Raw genomic sequence first — 17,087 nt, forward strand, 5'->3', positions numbered from 1 at the left:
TATAAACCAGAAAATTAATAAATAACCTTGTCCAGAACCCAGTGGCAAATGTCAGGACCAATAGTGAGAGCAGGAGTTACCGTTATAGCGTGCTACTGGCAAAGAGCAGGGACTGTGGTCCTGGGAAGCGGCCTTCAAAGCAAGGCAGGGCGAGGTGCTCTTGACTCGAGTGGCAAAATCTTCCATCCCTTAGAGACCTAAATATTGGTGACCATCAGAAGTAAATTCACCCATTCTCTGAATTCCTCCAGCCTGCCACACAACCCTTCCCACAGTCCTGCTGAGCATTACCTTACAGCAGGTAAGGGCCTGGCCTCTGCTAGGCCGCTCAGACAGCTGCCCCGGGACTCGATTCCTCAAACCATGGGAAGCCTTCCAATTCACAGTCTGATTTGACTTGTGACTAGTTTGTAACTTTTTGAACTCCTGTCAGTATTTTACCTAATTGAAAATGAAATCTTCCCCTTACGGGGACTATGGGCTCAGCGGATCCTCAGTGGCAGAGGATATTCTCAACAACTTTCAGGTGTTTAGTTAGATGAGATACTAAAAGGAGAACAGAGACATGAGAAGAAAACAGTCCTCCTCTGAAGCAGCAAAACCATGAAATGTGAGAGGACACCCAAGCAGCTCTTTTCCTTCACATGGAGAGCTGCCAGTCACACTAAACTGTCACCCTTTTCCTGAAGCCCTTGTTGCTGCCAGTTTCTCCAGGCCCCTTGCTCTTTGTCTCTCTCTTCTTCCTTTGACTCCTCTACCTTTTTGGCATGCTCTCCAGATGGGATCATGGATAAACTGGCAGCAAACGCCCACTCAGAGTATCAGTAAACAGCACGCAGAGATTATTCAGAGTTAAAGGAAAAGCCTCCGAGCCCAGTGAAGTGTTGCCTTCGCTGTCATCAGTGGGTGCTGCCATCAAGGGAGAAGCTGTGCAAGCCAGGCCTTCAGAACCACTGACACTTAAACACCCTCATTTTTAACTCACCAGCACCCATGAGAGAGCCTTTGTACTATACTCTACTCACCCTTCCTTCCCAACATACACAGCCACGAATCATGAGGTTACCTGTTTCCCCCTGCTTCCCAGAGGGTTTTCATTTGGGGTTGACTGGGAGAGAGTGAGGATGAAGAGGCAGAAGGGGAGAAAATGCAGCCTGGTTTATTTACAAGTAAGTCACTGTTAAGTCCCGTGTGATCACAGAGTGGTTTACCAGGAATGGATTCTGTCCGTTGATTTAGGAGATTCTCAACGTTGTCTCGAAGAAACAGCTGCTTTGGATGGGGAGAGGAGATAAAGCACCAAGAAGAGATGTAGAAAAACTACACGGCTGAGTGGTCTGAAACTCTGCTCCAGGGAGGAAGGCATGGTTCACAAAACTACAAATCTGCAGAAAACAATGGGAGTCTGTGGTTTCGATTGATATTTTCTGCTGGCAAACAAAAGAAGCCCGTCTGTATTTTTAGTTTAAAAAGATTTTAAAAAAAAGAAAAGAAAAAAAAATGTGTAGTAACACAGTATCTACAAAGTTTTAAAAAGCCAGATAAAAGGCTTTTATTTCTAAACTGCTCTCAACCCACTCAGAATGGGATGACAAAAATGACTGAATTGTTGCCATCCAAGCTGGATTACCCGTCTGGAGCGTGCTGCCTCCCCGTCCGGCCCTGCTTCCCAGTGGGGCGTCTCTGCAGAACGATGCCTGTGTGAGCGCCTCCAGCTGAAGGGCTGAACCCCAGGCACCTTCCTCACGTCCCCCTGCTTCTGTGGGTGAGAGCACAGCTTGCGAGGCAGTCAGCTCCACGTGATTAACCTGCCACGAGCAGGCCTTTTTGTTGGGAAAGGTCTGAGCTCTGTCTTCGGGACACGGCAGGAGCAGGTGGTGGGGCTGGCCCCCAGGTGTACACGCCGGCTACGTGTTGGTTGCACGTTGAGGTGAGGCCTTAGCATGCACCAACCAGCCCACCGCCCACTCTGCTTCCCTGTGAAAGGAAGCACTGGCAAGAAAGGATGGAAGGGGCCATCACCACATTTGTCCACATCAGCAATCCTAGAGGAAAAGGGAGAACCAAGACATGTTAAAGGCATGCCCACCTAAAGAAAGGAGAACTGACGCAATGACTACCCACACATCATCATCATTCATTCACTTCTTCTTAACAAAAAATAAAATAAAATAAAAATAAAATCTCCTTCCTAAAAGGGTACTGAAGCATGGTTGAACTACAATCACTAGCAACCTACCTTCTGCTTTCTAGGCCAAAAGTGAGCTGGTCATACAGACCTCCAGGTCTACGCGCTGACCTCCCATGATGCAGCCCACAAACTAACTGCTCTGTAGCTCTTTGTAGACCACATGCATCTTAAAGAAACATCAAAGCATTCATTTAGACATTTCAGATGGACAAAGTCCAGCACATTTCTAAACATCAGTAGTTTTTTCCAATCTCTCTTCTGTTGTGAGCAGTTTTCTAGCCAAAACTAGACCAACCTGAGCTTATAAGCAAAAGCAAGTCATTTAAATACACATCTTTCAGATGCACATCATTCAAAAGCACATCACTGAAGAGCTACATCCAGAGTGCTTCTGAAAGCTCAATATTTAAGGCCTTCTCCCGGAGCAACATCCTCCCAGCCATCCTGAAACACCCGTCTCTGGTGAGGAGCGCAGACTGGAAGCCAATTAGGAGCTGGAGTACTTCTGTGGGTAAAGATTACAATTCCCACAAAGACGAAACCAGGACTGTAAAGTGCTCTTTTTTTTTTTTCCCCCTTCTTTTTTCCTTTTGGTTCACCTTGTCTTACTTGAATAAACCCGAAGATAAGCAGGAAGATGTTGGTGCAGTGCTGGGAGCTGGGGCTGGCTGACTCTTTCATACGCGGCATCCGGAGCCGCAGTCCCCACCCTTTGTCTGATTTATTTTAAAAGCCTGCTGCGTCCATTAATGGAAAGTTGGACTCTGTTCAGGCGGCGATGGTGTCCATGGACAGGAAAATGGAAAGTTTCAGATTAAAGCTGCAGGAGGCCAGGAAGAAAAATATCTGGTGAATTTAATTGATGGTGGCAACGCAATTATTGTGGACAACTGTTAAAGAAATGGCCGTCTGTGAGCCAAAGCAGATCCTTAGTTGGAAAGATAAAGGAGGGCGGCATGAAAGTCCGCAAGGCCACGGGGCTGAGAAGTTGAAATGTTCCTTACCAGCGGGAAGGTCAGGCACTTTGCTAAGTTGATCTTTTGAAGGTGTATGGTAGGGCAGCTCTCACCATGCCGTAACATTTGCTAACCATCCAAGTTATTCTCTCTCTCCTTAATTTCCTGAAGATCTGAGACATATCTGATGACACCTGGGCATCCCCATTGCTTTTGTACTCAGCAGAAGGTGATAGGAGTCCCAGTAATATCATCCCGTAGCCTCATTGAAATAAGCAGCTGAGCAGAGGGAGGAAGTCGTAGCGGCAACCTGTGCTGAAGACCTTACAGACACTGGGGAAGCCCATCAAGGCATGCGGATGCCCTGGAAACCCACCTACCCGGGGCTGCATCCAGAAAATCAGCAAATAGACTTTTCAAAGTGCAAATGATCTCAGATCCTACCAAGGGGCTCTTTAAGGGGGAAAAAAGGTGAATAAAAAGCTGGCAAAGAAGGCAGAATTCCTGTTCCTAAATCAACTATTGGTTTATAACTATACTGTCCTCATGTGATTTTTTCTTCCAGTTAACTGGGTAGCAATGAGCCGGAAAATTAAAAATTATTTATTCTTAGCATAACTGTAACTGTATTTATTTACATAAGACTACTATAGAAAATAGGAGGAGAGGAAACAAGTATGAAGGAGAGGGAAAAGGGAAAAACACCCCAAACTCCAAAACTTTAGAGAATGTTACAGCTGAAATCTCATGCATGCCATGGGCTCACTCTACTGTTTGTTTTTAAACCATCACATGAAATGATGTCAGAATCCTATAGCAGGAATGTATTTTTGGAATGGCCAGAAATATTTCATACTTTGTACCCTCCTATTAAGGCACGACAGCCAAACTTCCAGCTCGTGGAAGAATTCATCATGAAGAGATTTCATGAAGTCTCTCAGGGAAGACACCATTGGCTCTTTGAGAGTGTGTTCCCTTCTCTCTTTTCCCTAAAAGCCATAAACCCTTGCAATCTTTACCTTTGGATGATTCAACGTGTATCGTTTTAGGAGGCGACGTGGTTTATTAACTCGCAGTGGTTTATTGAATCACGTCGTAATAGACTCGCGTTTCCTCTCGTTGAGGAAACTGGCAGCGTTTCCCCATGAGAGCTGCCTGCAGTCGCGCTTACAGCCCCAGATGCTGGGAGCCAGAGGTTACTCAACAACCCCCGCTGCTATCCCCTGCGTTTACCCCTCTAAAATCAACTTTCCGTGATTTCAAAGAGGACTTTGAACCAGAAACGGTGCCCTTGTGTCACATTTCCATAAACAAGAAAAATAAAAAACACAAGAGAGACTTCGAACCAGAAATGGTGCCCTTGTGTCACATTTTCGTAAACAAGAAAAATAAAAAACACACGAGAGATTTGGAAGGGCAAGGGGAAGTAACTTTCTAGCTTTTCCACCGATTTCTGTATCGGGAGGTTAAGGGTTCCCCCGTCAACATTTCCAGTGGCACTGCCCTGCAGCGCAGCGCCCGCTCTGCTGAACTAGACCACTTCTCTCTGAAGGTTTCTGAGCCACAGAGGGTTTGGTTTATGGGTTTGTTTGTTTGTTTTAACCCGACAGAAAACAATACAGACGAGTTTTTTCCATCTGAGAGGCTGCAGCAAGCGACTTGCCCATACAACATGCCTGTTCACAGCACGAGCCACGCAGCTCTCTGCTCAGCAATTTCAATATTCCGCTCTGAATACGGCTGAGCCACACGAAATTGCGTTGTGTAAGGCTCTCCTTGAAAGTAGAGATTTATTTCCTTTGGTTACAGCTCATCAAGTCTTGAGGCTACGGCCATCTGTGTTAATCCCCACACGGTCTGTTCTTACTCATCATCAATAACCAGCCCAAGGAGCGCCCATGCCGAAGACAGGGCGCACAGACAAGTACAATAAGGACATAAAAGTTGCCATGACAGGATTTTTAGCTTCTGTGTCTATCCAGCATCCGAAGTCTCTGGACAAAAATGGAGACATTAAATGAGAGAAAACAATTAGCGTCACCCCAAAGGAGCACAGCGATGGGAGAAGGAAAGTTCAGCGCCGCGCTGGGAGCGGCTGGGGCTGGGAGGATTTGCAGATCTCAGCCCCCGGCCGTGGGACAGCCAGAAGCAGGATGGCAAAGCGAGGAGCTCGGATGCCCGCTAGGAAGTGTTGTGCCCCCTGCCCGACGGCTGTCGGCCCGCTCACAGCTTGACGCTTAGCAGGAACCGTGACCCTCTCGTTAAGCTGCGTGGTACCGGCGGTGCTCCTGTGGCACTGCCAGCTCTCCCCCTTTCCTGACCATATTCATTGCTTTACAGCTTAACGAGCGTAAATCCCAACCACCCGGTTTCTCAACCCCAATTCCCATTTCCTCCAAACATCACTGCCTTCTCCTTACCCGTTTCGAAGGAGTTGTGCCGGAGGCTTTTTTTATTTGGGCAGAAGGGAGTCACGAAAAGTTTGGGACCACTGATGGCAAACATAAGGAGGAGAAGCTTGGGCATCCTCAGCTGCCTGTTTCTAAATCTTAATCACAAAGCATAACACAGAACACACCGAGCATGCTGTCAGCATGATTTGGAGAGAGAAAGAGATTTTTCAAATCAAGAAGTCAATATGCCAGCTGGCTACCCCCATCTACTCTGGAAGCAGAGACATTTATGAAGGGGTAGAAAAGCACTGCCTGACGCCGTCCCATCCCAGGCAGCAAGGAAGGGGCACACTCCCCACCCCAGCAACCAAGAAGCATGGCTTTTTCAGCAGTATTCTCCCCAAACAGTCACTTCTCTAGCAGAAAACAAAGCTTACACAAGGTCAAAGCATAGCTAACAAAGGGTTAAGCTTCTCACACAAGGCAATTACTATGGAAATAGTTACACAACCCTCACGGGCTCCTCTAATCGCTTTCTGGGACTAAACAGCCATGTATTTGTCATGTGCCCTAATCAAAAAAGAAATAAATAAGCAGCACATTTTCAGGAGAAAATCTCTTCCCAGTTTATCTCCTGGCACAAAACTATTTCGACCTGTGCTTTTGCCAGTCCTGCCCCCAGTCTCCTTCCCCTGACCCACGCCTTCTCCGCAAACAAAACCAGCCTGCCCCTGCTCTGCTGTCTGGAACAGGGTTAAGGTTTCACGCAGGTCTGTTGCCTGCTTCACGCAGCAGATCGTCTGGCTGAAAAACGTTCACTCAGCTTCTGCTCTGGGCAAGGCAAATTTGCTATGGAGTTTTCTTCAACCCTCGAGCTCCTTTGGGTTACGGATAAAACATTTGGAAGAAGGCCTCCTTTCCTCAGCACAGCTCCCAGTAAATAACTTTCCTGCAGTATTTAATAACAGCACCCTTTTCAAAACATGTCCTACGTCCACATCACACCTTGAATTTTTCAGATTTTGTTCGAGGATGGGAAACAAGAACATAAATACATATATACTCATCCAACAACTCTGACATAGCTGTTAAAAAAGGAATAGTAAATTGCAACTCTATCCCTTACCAAGTATTTCTGTCTCTTACCAAGTATCTTAATGGGTCCACTGCTTTTTGAAGAAAAAAATGAAAGGTACTGAAAGATTGGCATAAGTTCTCTTCCTAGCACTAAGCACAACAGTCTCACAGCAATAAGCAACAACGGAATTGCTTCACTGGTAACCATCAGATTCTTTTAATTCATTTAATAAAACTTTCCGCTGGAATCTGTGGCACAGCAGCCAGGTCCAGAAGATTGTTTCGACTACCCACTTGTGGTCCATACCCATCAGCTTTGCTATTTCAGTCTTCTCTCCGTGGCGCTTGACTTCAAGACGCGCCTCCCCAGCAGATCGTACGAGCCTTGCCACAAACCAACTAAGCAAGATAAGATCAAAAAGGTATTACGTGATTCAGCACTATCTGCCAGAGCGGTTTGATCAGAAGCAGTAGACGTGAAAGCAGCGTGATGAGGCAGCCACCAGGGATCTGCTTGCCCTCGGGGCGACCAGCACAGCCCCGTCTCTCTCTAGTCCCATGCGCTGATGGCCCAAGAGCTGCTGAGGCTTCAGATGGTACGTTGCTGAAATGACAGAGACTGGAAAAAATGAGGTTCTTCACCAGCTCAATTACAGGACCATTGCTATGCATTTCGGAATTAACATCCTTGCGCCTTTGCTCCTTCTTCAGATCTTTGTTTCTACTTTTTTTTCCCCCCTCTAAATTACTGTTATCAAGTCCAGTGAGAGCAACCTTAAGTTTGAACTTCAGAGGTTTCCTTCTCCAAAGATCACTACAACAACCCCGAGGTGTGTTTTTTAGCCTTGCAATCTCTCTCCTCCTGAGGCAGGGCTGAACTGAAGATCAGGCCATGGTTTCCTCAGGAAATTACCACGTTGTTCTGTCCCACCCCCACCGGTCACACACGCTCCTTGGGTCTGCTCTCACCTGGGAGATGCTCCTGGAGGAGCCCCTCTTCCAAGACCAGCGCAAGGGGCTCTTCAACCCCCCACAGGGGTCATCCCTGTCTGAAGCAGGTCAGGTTGGTTCAGAGCGTGCTGCTTCTTCCCAGCCACATTTAACAGGGGAACCCAACTCTGTTTTCTTGAATGTCTAATGTAGCGATCAATTGAAACCTGCTTTTTTTTTTTTTTTTTTTTTAACTTACATCAAGCAGAGTCTCACAAATGCAAGCACATTGTGGTAAGGCACAAAAATGAAAACCAGAAGCAAAGAGCTCCGTGTTGGTTAACATGCATGAAGTTAATAAATACGTAGCGGACTCACTAAGCGGGTAGCTTAGATACTAATTCGGCAGCTGCAGGGACCCAATTCCCCAGAAGGTAGACAATGTCATGCCTACTCCAGCCAAACAACCTTCCCACAAACACCCTAAGCATGCCCTCTGGAATTAAAGAACCCCTGCTGCTGATTTGGCCATTTCTTTCCACTGAGACCACCAGCAAGAAAGCAAACGGGTGTTCTGGGGTTTGGTGTGTTGCTATGAATAGGACAAACAAGAGAGCGGGGAAAAAACAATAATCCAGACTGCAACCTACCCATGAAAATTATGCAAGAAGAGAGGTACATGAAGAGCTTTTCCCACAGCAGAGGTTCCAGCTATAATTGCAAAACGTAAGCTATCACTCGGGGACTGCTTCATGAGGCACCGTTGTTCTCTGTGAGGGCACCCCATTCCTTCCACCAACCATGAAGGAAATTTTTGTCAACTTAGATGAAGGGACTACAGTTTAGGTATCTAATGCCATGAGAGACAAGTCCGTCTCCTTACTGAACATTTGTTATCAAGCTCCTTTTACCACGTAGACCTTCCTCACAATACTATCAAGTCAACATTTAACACCACTTTGACATAAATTGCTTTCCCAGGCGCTAATACATCAAGACTAATTTCTAACATCCATTAAGCAACCAGAAATTAATTTTAAGAACTCTTGAGATAAATTGCCCTAGACTCTTTATGACATCCATTCAAGTTTTATAATCTTTGTTGCCTCTTGCAACAATTTAGGAGACAAACCACTGCTGGGAACAGTACAATTCCCTCCACCCCTTCCAGATGACAAAAATTCACAGACTTCAAGAGAAATCTTGGGGAATGGGAGAAGAAAAAAACCACACAAACAGCAAGCACTACAGACATTGAGATTTATTGCTGATTTCCCCATTTGGCAAAGCTGTCAACCCACCGTGGTTTCATGAGGGAATTATCTCCAGAAGCCCCGTTGCCTATGTCACTGTGCCAGCTCAGACGATGTGACTACAGACCTGTGCGCAGCGGCTTGCCGCTTTCAGAACAGTTGGAAACAAAGTCCATCCTTCCTGATACTGAATTCAGGGCAGGATTTGGGCTCTGACATTGTTTGGCATAACCTACTGTCAGCTTTCAACAACAACAACAAAAACCTGGGAGCATCCAGTGGGGAATGCTGCTTTTCCTGAGTTCAGTTCCCTGTGCAAAAAGCTGCTACTGAGACGTTTTTGCACAAGGCCAATGGCATGAGGCAGCACAGTTTTTCCTTTACCACATCAATCAGAAATAGTTTTGTCTTGTGCTTTGAGGCAAAGGCTCCAAATCATCCTACCAACTGTGCTGCTCTCTTACCAGCACTAATAGCACAGTTTTTCCTTCTTAATAAAAAAAAAAAAAATAGGCCTTTTTCCCTGTGTTTGGTTGCGCTTCTTCATTCTTGCTGCTGCATTTTATTCATGATAGGCTCTCTAGGCTGCAAGTCAGCTCTTTTCCAGCTGGCGAGATCTGGTTCCGCTTTACGTGCCTGTCCTTTCAGTGTACACAAGCAAAGCTTCTCCAACGCCACTGATCACAAGGCTGTAAACAAAGCAAACCACAAATTCAGCATCAGGCAAGTCCCTTTACTTGATACAATGCCAAACACACCACAGCATTAAGAGAACTGAATTAATTTGTCTAAATACATTTCAACCTAGAGACAGTATCCCAGGTGATTTTTTCACTTGTCTCGATAAGAGGCTGAAAAAAGAAATGTCTTATTCTACAGATCTCACCAGAAACTACCCTTTGTGTATGTTAGGGCCAACGGTAGTTCACGTGAAAAGACACAAGTCTACGTAGAAAAGATTGCATGTAGTTAGGAGAGTAACTATATGCCCACATGCCGGCAAGAAAAGGAAAGGAAGGCAGAAGGAGATGTAAAGTCTGGGTTTTGTGAGCTGAGGAAATCTGGAAAAAGCATTTTGCTCTGGGGAGTTCCCACTGTCCTAGGGAGGCCAGTAGAAACCCTTGTGTTTGCTGCTCTTTGCGAGGCAGCTGGCGGAAGAGAAGTGCCCTGGCTGAAACGGCACATGTGCCCAGGCACTTCCTTCCCCTGCTGCTCACAGCACAGTGGTGGCTCTAACACTTCTCGCCAAGACTCAGGCGTGAAGCAGGATGAATGTCATAAATCCAAATGAGGATGAATGCTTTTTACAAACAAAACCATTCACTGAAATAATCTATCAACCCAACTTCATTTGTGTAATAGTTAAAATCTCCAAAATCTTTCCTGCTATCATATCCGAGAGCAATATGCTAGGACACGGACTCTTCTCCACTTTCGTAACATTGCAAAGCTAAGCATATTGACCTTTCATCTTAGCCTCATGGCTTAGTTAGATTATGAAACAGAAAAGCTCCTTAATGAACTTCATAAACAAAACAAACTTTCATGTAGTTCATTTGCAAGAGTGTTTTTTTTTTCCCTAAGATAAAAATGCATGTGAAGCTGAAGGCTCTGGTCTTTAATAGCATTACATTCACTTATATGATTAGTTTTGGTGAGCTGCTTTAAAAATCACATAATTCCCCTTGTTCCTGAGAGGAACAAACATTGTACAACCATGACACAATACCTCACAATTACACAGTAAGCAGCCCTGGGAGGTAGGTGCTGACAGCCTGCTGTGGAGACAGAATACCTCCACAACTGGAACTGCCGACAAGGAGCTGCGAGGGCTGCAGGCTTGTCAAAATGATCTGAAACACACGAGTCTGTGTGCCTGAAATCACTAACCACCTGAGCACTTCTCTTTGGAGAGGGTTAACTCCCATGTCTTGCCTAGATTTCAGCACCAGTTCTAAACACATCTCTGCATTAATTCCTTTGGAAGGTAAGGTTGGATAATGTATTCTTTTTTATTCCATGGAGAGAAACCCGATGCATATAGGAAGAACTAAAACCAACAGTGTCTTAAAAATTACTTTTTTTTTTTTCCTTTTTGTGTGTTCTCTACAAGATTTTTGACAGAGACTTAAAAAAAAATAATCTATCACTGCTGTAGCACTCTAAAAATTAGACTGGCAATCCTATACAAAAGATTAAACTGTACAACACTATCCTGTAAAAAATGCACCTGCATTTAAATTGTTTATAATACCTTATGTCCTTCATCAGTGGAGAAGAAGAATCCCTTTCTGCAGGACTGGAAGTTTCAGGTATTCACAAGCCCATGCAATCCATACTTAACTAGATTACTAGGCCAATAGAAACAATCATTATAACAGGGATGAAGCAGATCTAAAATCCATGGCTAAACGCCAACCCTTTATTTACCTTCGGTTTACCATCTGGCAAATCCTTTGGCTTCTGCTTATTGTGGGAGTGACAGCTAACTGCCTTTGCCCATCACTCAGAAATTAACATATGATATTGTCCCTGACAAAACTGGAGCAACACTAAAAACCTCAGTGATTAATGATCTCATGAGTGCTTTGCAGCTGCTATCATCTAAGAATATTTCCAGAGCTTAGCCAAGGCACTACCAAGGCACAAACAATAATAGGACTTGAAAATAAATAAAGATACTTTTTAATTGTAACCATGAAAGCGTAATACTGGCCTAAGGGCAGCAAAGCAAAGTTTCTTTTAATGATACAGACACATTCATTATTTATATTACATACAGGAGGGCATGTAGTATACGTGCAACTATACAGGTCTACGTGTTCACATTCATAGTGATGTTGCTTCTGTTTTTCCATACGTTAGTGAATATGTATGTATTATAAAAGCCTACCTCCAGCATGCAGGACAGACCTGGGCTAGTGCATGTAAAATGAGGTCAGGAACAGCAAGTTAATGGCCCGTGCTGGGAGTATGGCAAGCACGTTGCTGTTAGATCAGGCTCTTGTGTACACGGGCCACATAAATGTGAGCTAGAGCTAACGAAAACCACAAAGGACTTACCTTAGCATTTGAGATTACGTATGCATAACATACATATGGGGATGCATATTCACATATACATAAATGGGGCTAGTTTAAAGCAAAATTCTCCTTTCCCTAACTTCTTGATCACACCTGGGAACGGAATATGCTAATTCCATTCAGTGCAGGGCTGAATCCTTAGACTGACAATCAAACTCTGAGGGCAGGAAAAGGGAGCCTAAAGCTGTTCAAAAGCAAGCAGGCTTATTTCCAGTAACAAATCTATCCTCAGAGATACATGCCTAACCCCTTCTTTAGTTGTTATGTGCACGGCAGAAGCACTTGAGAGCATCAGCCCTGGGCTGGGATTCCCTTTTGCCGGGTGCTCTTCACACACAAACCGCTGTCTTTGACCAAAGGAGTTTGCAATCCAGTCCTTTATATCAGTACCCAAAAATGCCAGGTTAGGTGATTCGTAACACATGGCTAAATGTTACAAAATCCAGATACAGATTTGGAAAAAAGTTTATTAGTAGTAGTTTATTTTTCTACCTCTATTTATGCATTCACACTATACACAGCACTAGGGTCTATTCAGAAACTTGAATGCACTCTATTGGCTAAAAAGACTATTAACCAAACCATGACTCCTACGTTTTACGTCCAGTTCTGCCACTGATTTACAGTATGACGTTGAGTAAGTCATTTATTTGCCTATTGCATCCATTTATCTAGCTGTAAAACATGCTGAGTGAATTGTGGTGGTGCTTAATGTCTGAAATGTCCACGTTCTCCCACAGAGGGAAAAGAAACACTCTTCTGTTCATCTTGCTGTACTGAATCCATCACACCTGGTTCTCCTTACATGCACAATATTACTAGCACTAATAGAGTTTGCCATTTGAAAAGTATTTCCACGTGAAACACTCTGTGGAAATTCGTTTTTACTGTTGAGAAAAAAGTTCACAAAGGTACTTACCAAGAAATTGTCAGTGCGTTAGCAGTCATGACAAAGAAGAGTGGTGATAAGCTAGCAGTGATAACCTGTAAAATTGAAAGGAGAATAAAAAAAAAACAACTTAGTGACCTTGTGATAACACAAACAAAAACTGAAATACTTTCGTTGAAATTAAATTCCCATATATGCAGACATTTTTTTTTCTTTGCTTTTACAACTGAGTCCAAAAATAGACAGTCAATGACAGGAGAAATGCAATGAGACTATTCTAAGCAGTCAGACATTGCTGAAGGTGGAATTCCCATTCCTGCCCAACCTCCCTCTGCTGCGTGAGCACAGCGACTATACACAGGCACCTCCTTTCTCCTCTTGCCTGTGTGAGGCAGGCCAGAAGACGACCCAACATGTGGGGACATGAGAGTTGTGCAACCAGCTCAGAGCAAGAACACGAGGTATCCTTGGGAAGCACGTTTCAAACTCAGGTTAGACGGGGCTTTGAGCAACCTAATCTAGTGAAAGATGTCCTGCCCGTGGCAGAGGCGTTGGTCTAGGTGACCTTTAAAGGCCCCTTCCAACCCAAACCATTCTAAGATTCAATGAAAACACACTGCTCATTAGGCTAGGAGATAATGGAGAAAATAATACGACAATCACACACTGCAGTTGAACTTTAACTCCTACAGAATGTGGGATGCAGCAGAGGCAGGGCAGAGAACTACAGCAGAAGGTCCCTTTACTGCACACCCCAGTTGGTCTGGTGGGGAAACCTGCTAGCTTTTATTTGCCGATATTATTTTTATTAGCAAACTAGACTGGGGAAGACCAGTCAGGTCCTGGGTCAAAAAGCCTTACATTTCTGATGAGAATGAGAGCTTTAAATGCGTAATGGGTGTAGAAAAGATGGAAAAAGGAAAAAAAGGGAATGGTGTAAATAAAAACAATGTAACTTCAGCGTGTTTCTACCTCAAATATTTTCTTACACCAAGGTGTCCTGGGTGAAAAAGATGGGGACAAATGACTTTGTATTTTGATCCCAGAAACAGCTAGCTCCTGATGTACAATGGTTTGCAGCAGATCCCTGTCTCAACAGCCACGGAGCTACCACATCTGCAGTCTGCTCTCGTTTTTGGAGATTTTGTTGCCAGATGGATAATGTAAAATGGAAAGAGTTCAGAGAACAGTGACAGAGTCATTAGATGGAGGAATTGATTTTCAGTCAACAGTTAGGATAAGCAATGCCTGTGGGAAAGGAAGACTTGGTAGTGATTTACAAATACTTGGGAAACACAAGCACTGAGGAATGAAGGGAACTATTTAGGTTAATACAAAGTTGCCCAAGTAAAATGATGAAATTAAGAAACCAAACATTTAAATAATTATCAGCTAAGATTTCCTAATAGTTGTTTGTCTAGTTGTCTCCCAGGGGATAGAGCAGAAACCTCATTCCTTCATCTATTAAAAACTTGTTATAACATTAATACATGTCCAGCAGGGAAGTAAATGCTTCTTTGTAGTAAACTCCGTGCGCCGGAGCTTGAGCCAACGATTTGTTAGCCAATACCCGTTACATTTGCCATGGCTGCATTTTCAAAGACAGGTTTCTGAATCTGCAGATCACAAGCAGCGGCAGAAGAGATGCTGGTGCATCGCTCCTCCAGCCCCAGTCTAATAGTTGGAGGGGGAAGGGGGCGATAACGTAAAGCTGGCGTGAGGCCACAGAATGGCAGTAAGCAACACGCAAGAACTGTGGTGCCTGACGGGGACAATACAGTGATTGCCACCTCTGGGGATATCTCTAATTTAGGAAGAATCAAGGGATGCAGAAATGGCTTTGTTTTCCTCCTAGGGATCACCGTAAACCACACCCTGGCTGCTCTCCGTTTGCTGATGGTACAGACACCTTGCAGAGGGAACGAGGCAGGAGATGGGTTTGATCCAAGGATACCACACCACAGGACTGCAGATTTACTCCGTTCCTCCACAGCAATCAAACTGCCAGTATCTATACAACCACTGATACATCTCCTGATGCAAACTACTCATTCATCTGACTTACATAGCTCTGTACTAACTACCAGAGTAACGTACGGGAATATTAGGCAATGCTACAAAGCTTGAAGGTAACAGTGGAAGTGAGAACACTGCAAGCCCAACCCCTCCGGAGGTGAATCTTTCGTGCACTTTCCCTAACACTGCTCCTAGGCTGGATATCTGGCAGTCCAAACACAGCACCCTACAACGCATCCACACCTTGATCTAGGGGGCTGGACTCTCCCTCACACACCTTGCAGCCACTCTGACCTCCGCAGACCAACTTCTCACATCCGTGTGAACGACCGCAGAATTAATTGCGCCGAGCTTATCTCAGGCTAACGTGAGTTTATTACATGAAGATGCACAACATCCCCTATCATGCATGTAAACAGGGATTAACGAAGAATGGCAGCCGTGACATTTACACTGCTTTCTTTTCTTTGAGTTCTCCTGAAAGAAACTCAAGTGCTGCGTTTAAGAAGTGACATAAGTTAAAGCTGTCTCACCCACTCCATTGTAGAGTCGTGTTTATCAGAAACTTGAGAGGAGGCCAAGAGCAGAGAAACAGGCATTTAAGAACCCTGTGAGAACAGGCCTTATCAAAAACAATACCCCATTCTACTGCGATCATCCCAAAACTCTGCAAAAATGCTACTGCAGGCTGTAGCCTTTTGGACTACTGCTGCAGAACACTCTTGTATTTCTGAAAAATTATGTAAGAGTGCCTCAGTGCCAAAGAGAAACAAAATGTGGGTTGGAATAGCACATGAAATAAGCATGCACAAGAAAAAAAAAAAAGAAAGAAAACAAAAGGAAAACGCATTGCTAAAAATGTCCACCTTTGATTGTTTGTGTAATGTAAAAATGAGAAACAAGTTTTCAGGGAAGTTAACCATATAATTTGTTCCAGGGGAAGTCTCTAAAATCTAGACACACAGTTCAGAAGATTATTTTTCCTTTTACTGCATTTCAGCATTTCCTGAAGTGTTTTGAGTGCACATGTACTTAGTTTAAAAAAAAAAGACACCTACACTGATGTCCTGAATGTCCTTTAAAATAAAAATCACGCAAAGTGTGGTAATCTCTTTCTTCACTTTAAAGGTCACAGTTGTCCTCTTAGGCATTGAGACGCCTTAGGAAAAGGAATGAGCTTGCAAGACAAAGGAAACCAAGTAAAAGGCAAATTAAATTAGTGATTTCCAAACCTATCTGCTGAATCATTAAAAGCAGGAGATGGAAAGGAAAATTTTAATTAGGCATAGCCAGCCTGTTTAAAGCAAAGGTCCCCAAGATTCTGACATGCAGTCAGAATTCTACCTAATGACATGGATACTAATTCTACCAAATGATTTAGACTCAATGGTTCAACCCCAACGATTTTAGAAACAGGAATAGTTCCATGAACTCTGGCTATCCACACGCTTGTAGAAAATGTGACCATGCAGTGCTGCAAAAGCTATTTTTAAAACATTTATACTGCAAACATTTGTACAAAATTCTGACACAGCTTTCAGCGATTAGGAAAAAAAATCTGAGTGTAGCATCATTTAACAAAACATTTCCATGTGAGCTGAAGTTGCTCCTAAGAAATCATTTCAAAACCTTCCTTGCTCAAAAAGAAAACAAAAAGGCAAAAAAAAGGTTGCTTCTTAAAATAAACCATTTTAATTTTACCACGTCACTCTACTGTACCATGGAAACAACATGCATTTGAAGGGAACATTCGATTAACACCTATTTACCTTGATCTCAGCTATTTCTATAGTTCCAATCACTGATTCATTTACAAATAGTTTTGTAAGTAAACAAACATTTTGGTATTGCAGAGTACATTTGCTGTCTCTTATCAAAAACAGTTCCAGTTCTTTACAAAATCTATCAGCACTGAAGGCAATAACTGCATCCTTGTGAAGGACACTTACCTGGGAGTCAAAGGAGAGTGGTCTGAATCTCCACTGCTGCAGGACCCGACCTGCAGAAAGTCATTGGCCTGGCCCAACGAACCCTAGCTGAAATGGCTTCCACAGCAAGGCAGATAACCTGCGTGAGCTAGGACTGCAAGTCCCTCCGGGAAGGAGAAGGAAGAAGCTTAGAGCAGTGATCACTGTGAGCACAGGGAGAATTCTGCAGGACTGCTGGAGCAAAGACTGGAGCTGAGCAGTTAGATAATTAAACAGAAGGGGCTTCTTTACGTTGATCACCTAGCACAGGGAGTAAACGAGAACCAGAAAGTGAAAGAGAGGATGACCCAGCACTATGGCTGGACTATGC

General features: G+C 44.1%; 1 protein-coding gene across 2 annotated transcripts in view; it reads right to left on the minus strand.

The window, feature by feature from the left end:
* Positions 1-8,793: 8,793 nt before the first annotated feature.
* Positions 8,794-17,087, minus strand: part of TMEM241 (transmembrane protein 241) — a 56,454-nt gene continuing 48,160 nt past the window's right edge. For both annotated transcript variants that reach the window (XM_048080033.2, XM_048080032.2), the window contains exons 14-15: positions 12,804-12,868; positions 8,794-9,489 (exon numbers count right to left, since the gene is read on the minus strand). In XM_048080033.2, coding sequence (XP_047935990.1) covers positions 9,429-9,489; positions 12,804-12,868 — 126 coding nt within the window. In that variant the 3' untranslated portion in view covers positions 8,794-9,428. The remainder of the gene's footprint in view (positions 9,490-12,803; positions 12,869-17,087) is intronic.

The sequence above is a fragment of the Anser cygnoides genome, chromosome 2 (assembly GCF_040182565.1).
Source record: "Anser cygnoides isolate HZ-2024a breed goose chromosome 2, Taihu_goose_T2T_genome, whole genome shotgun sequence".
NCBI classification, from domain to species: Eukaryota; Metazoa; Chordata; class Aves; order Anseriformes; family Anatidae; genus Anser; species Anser cygnoides.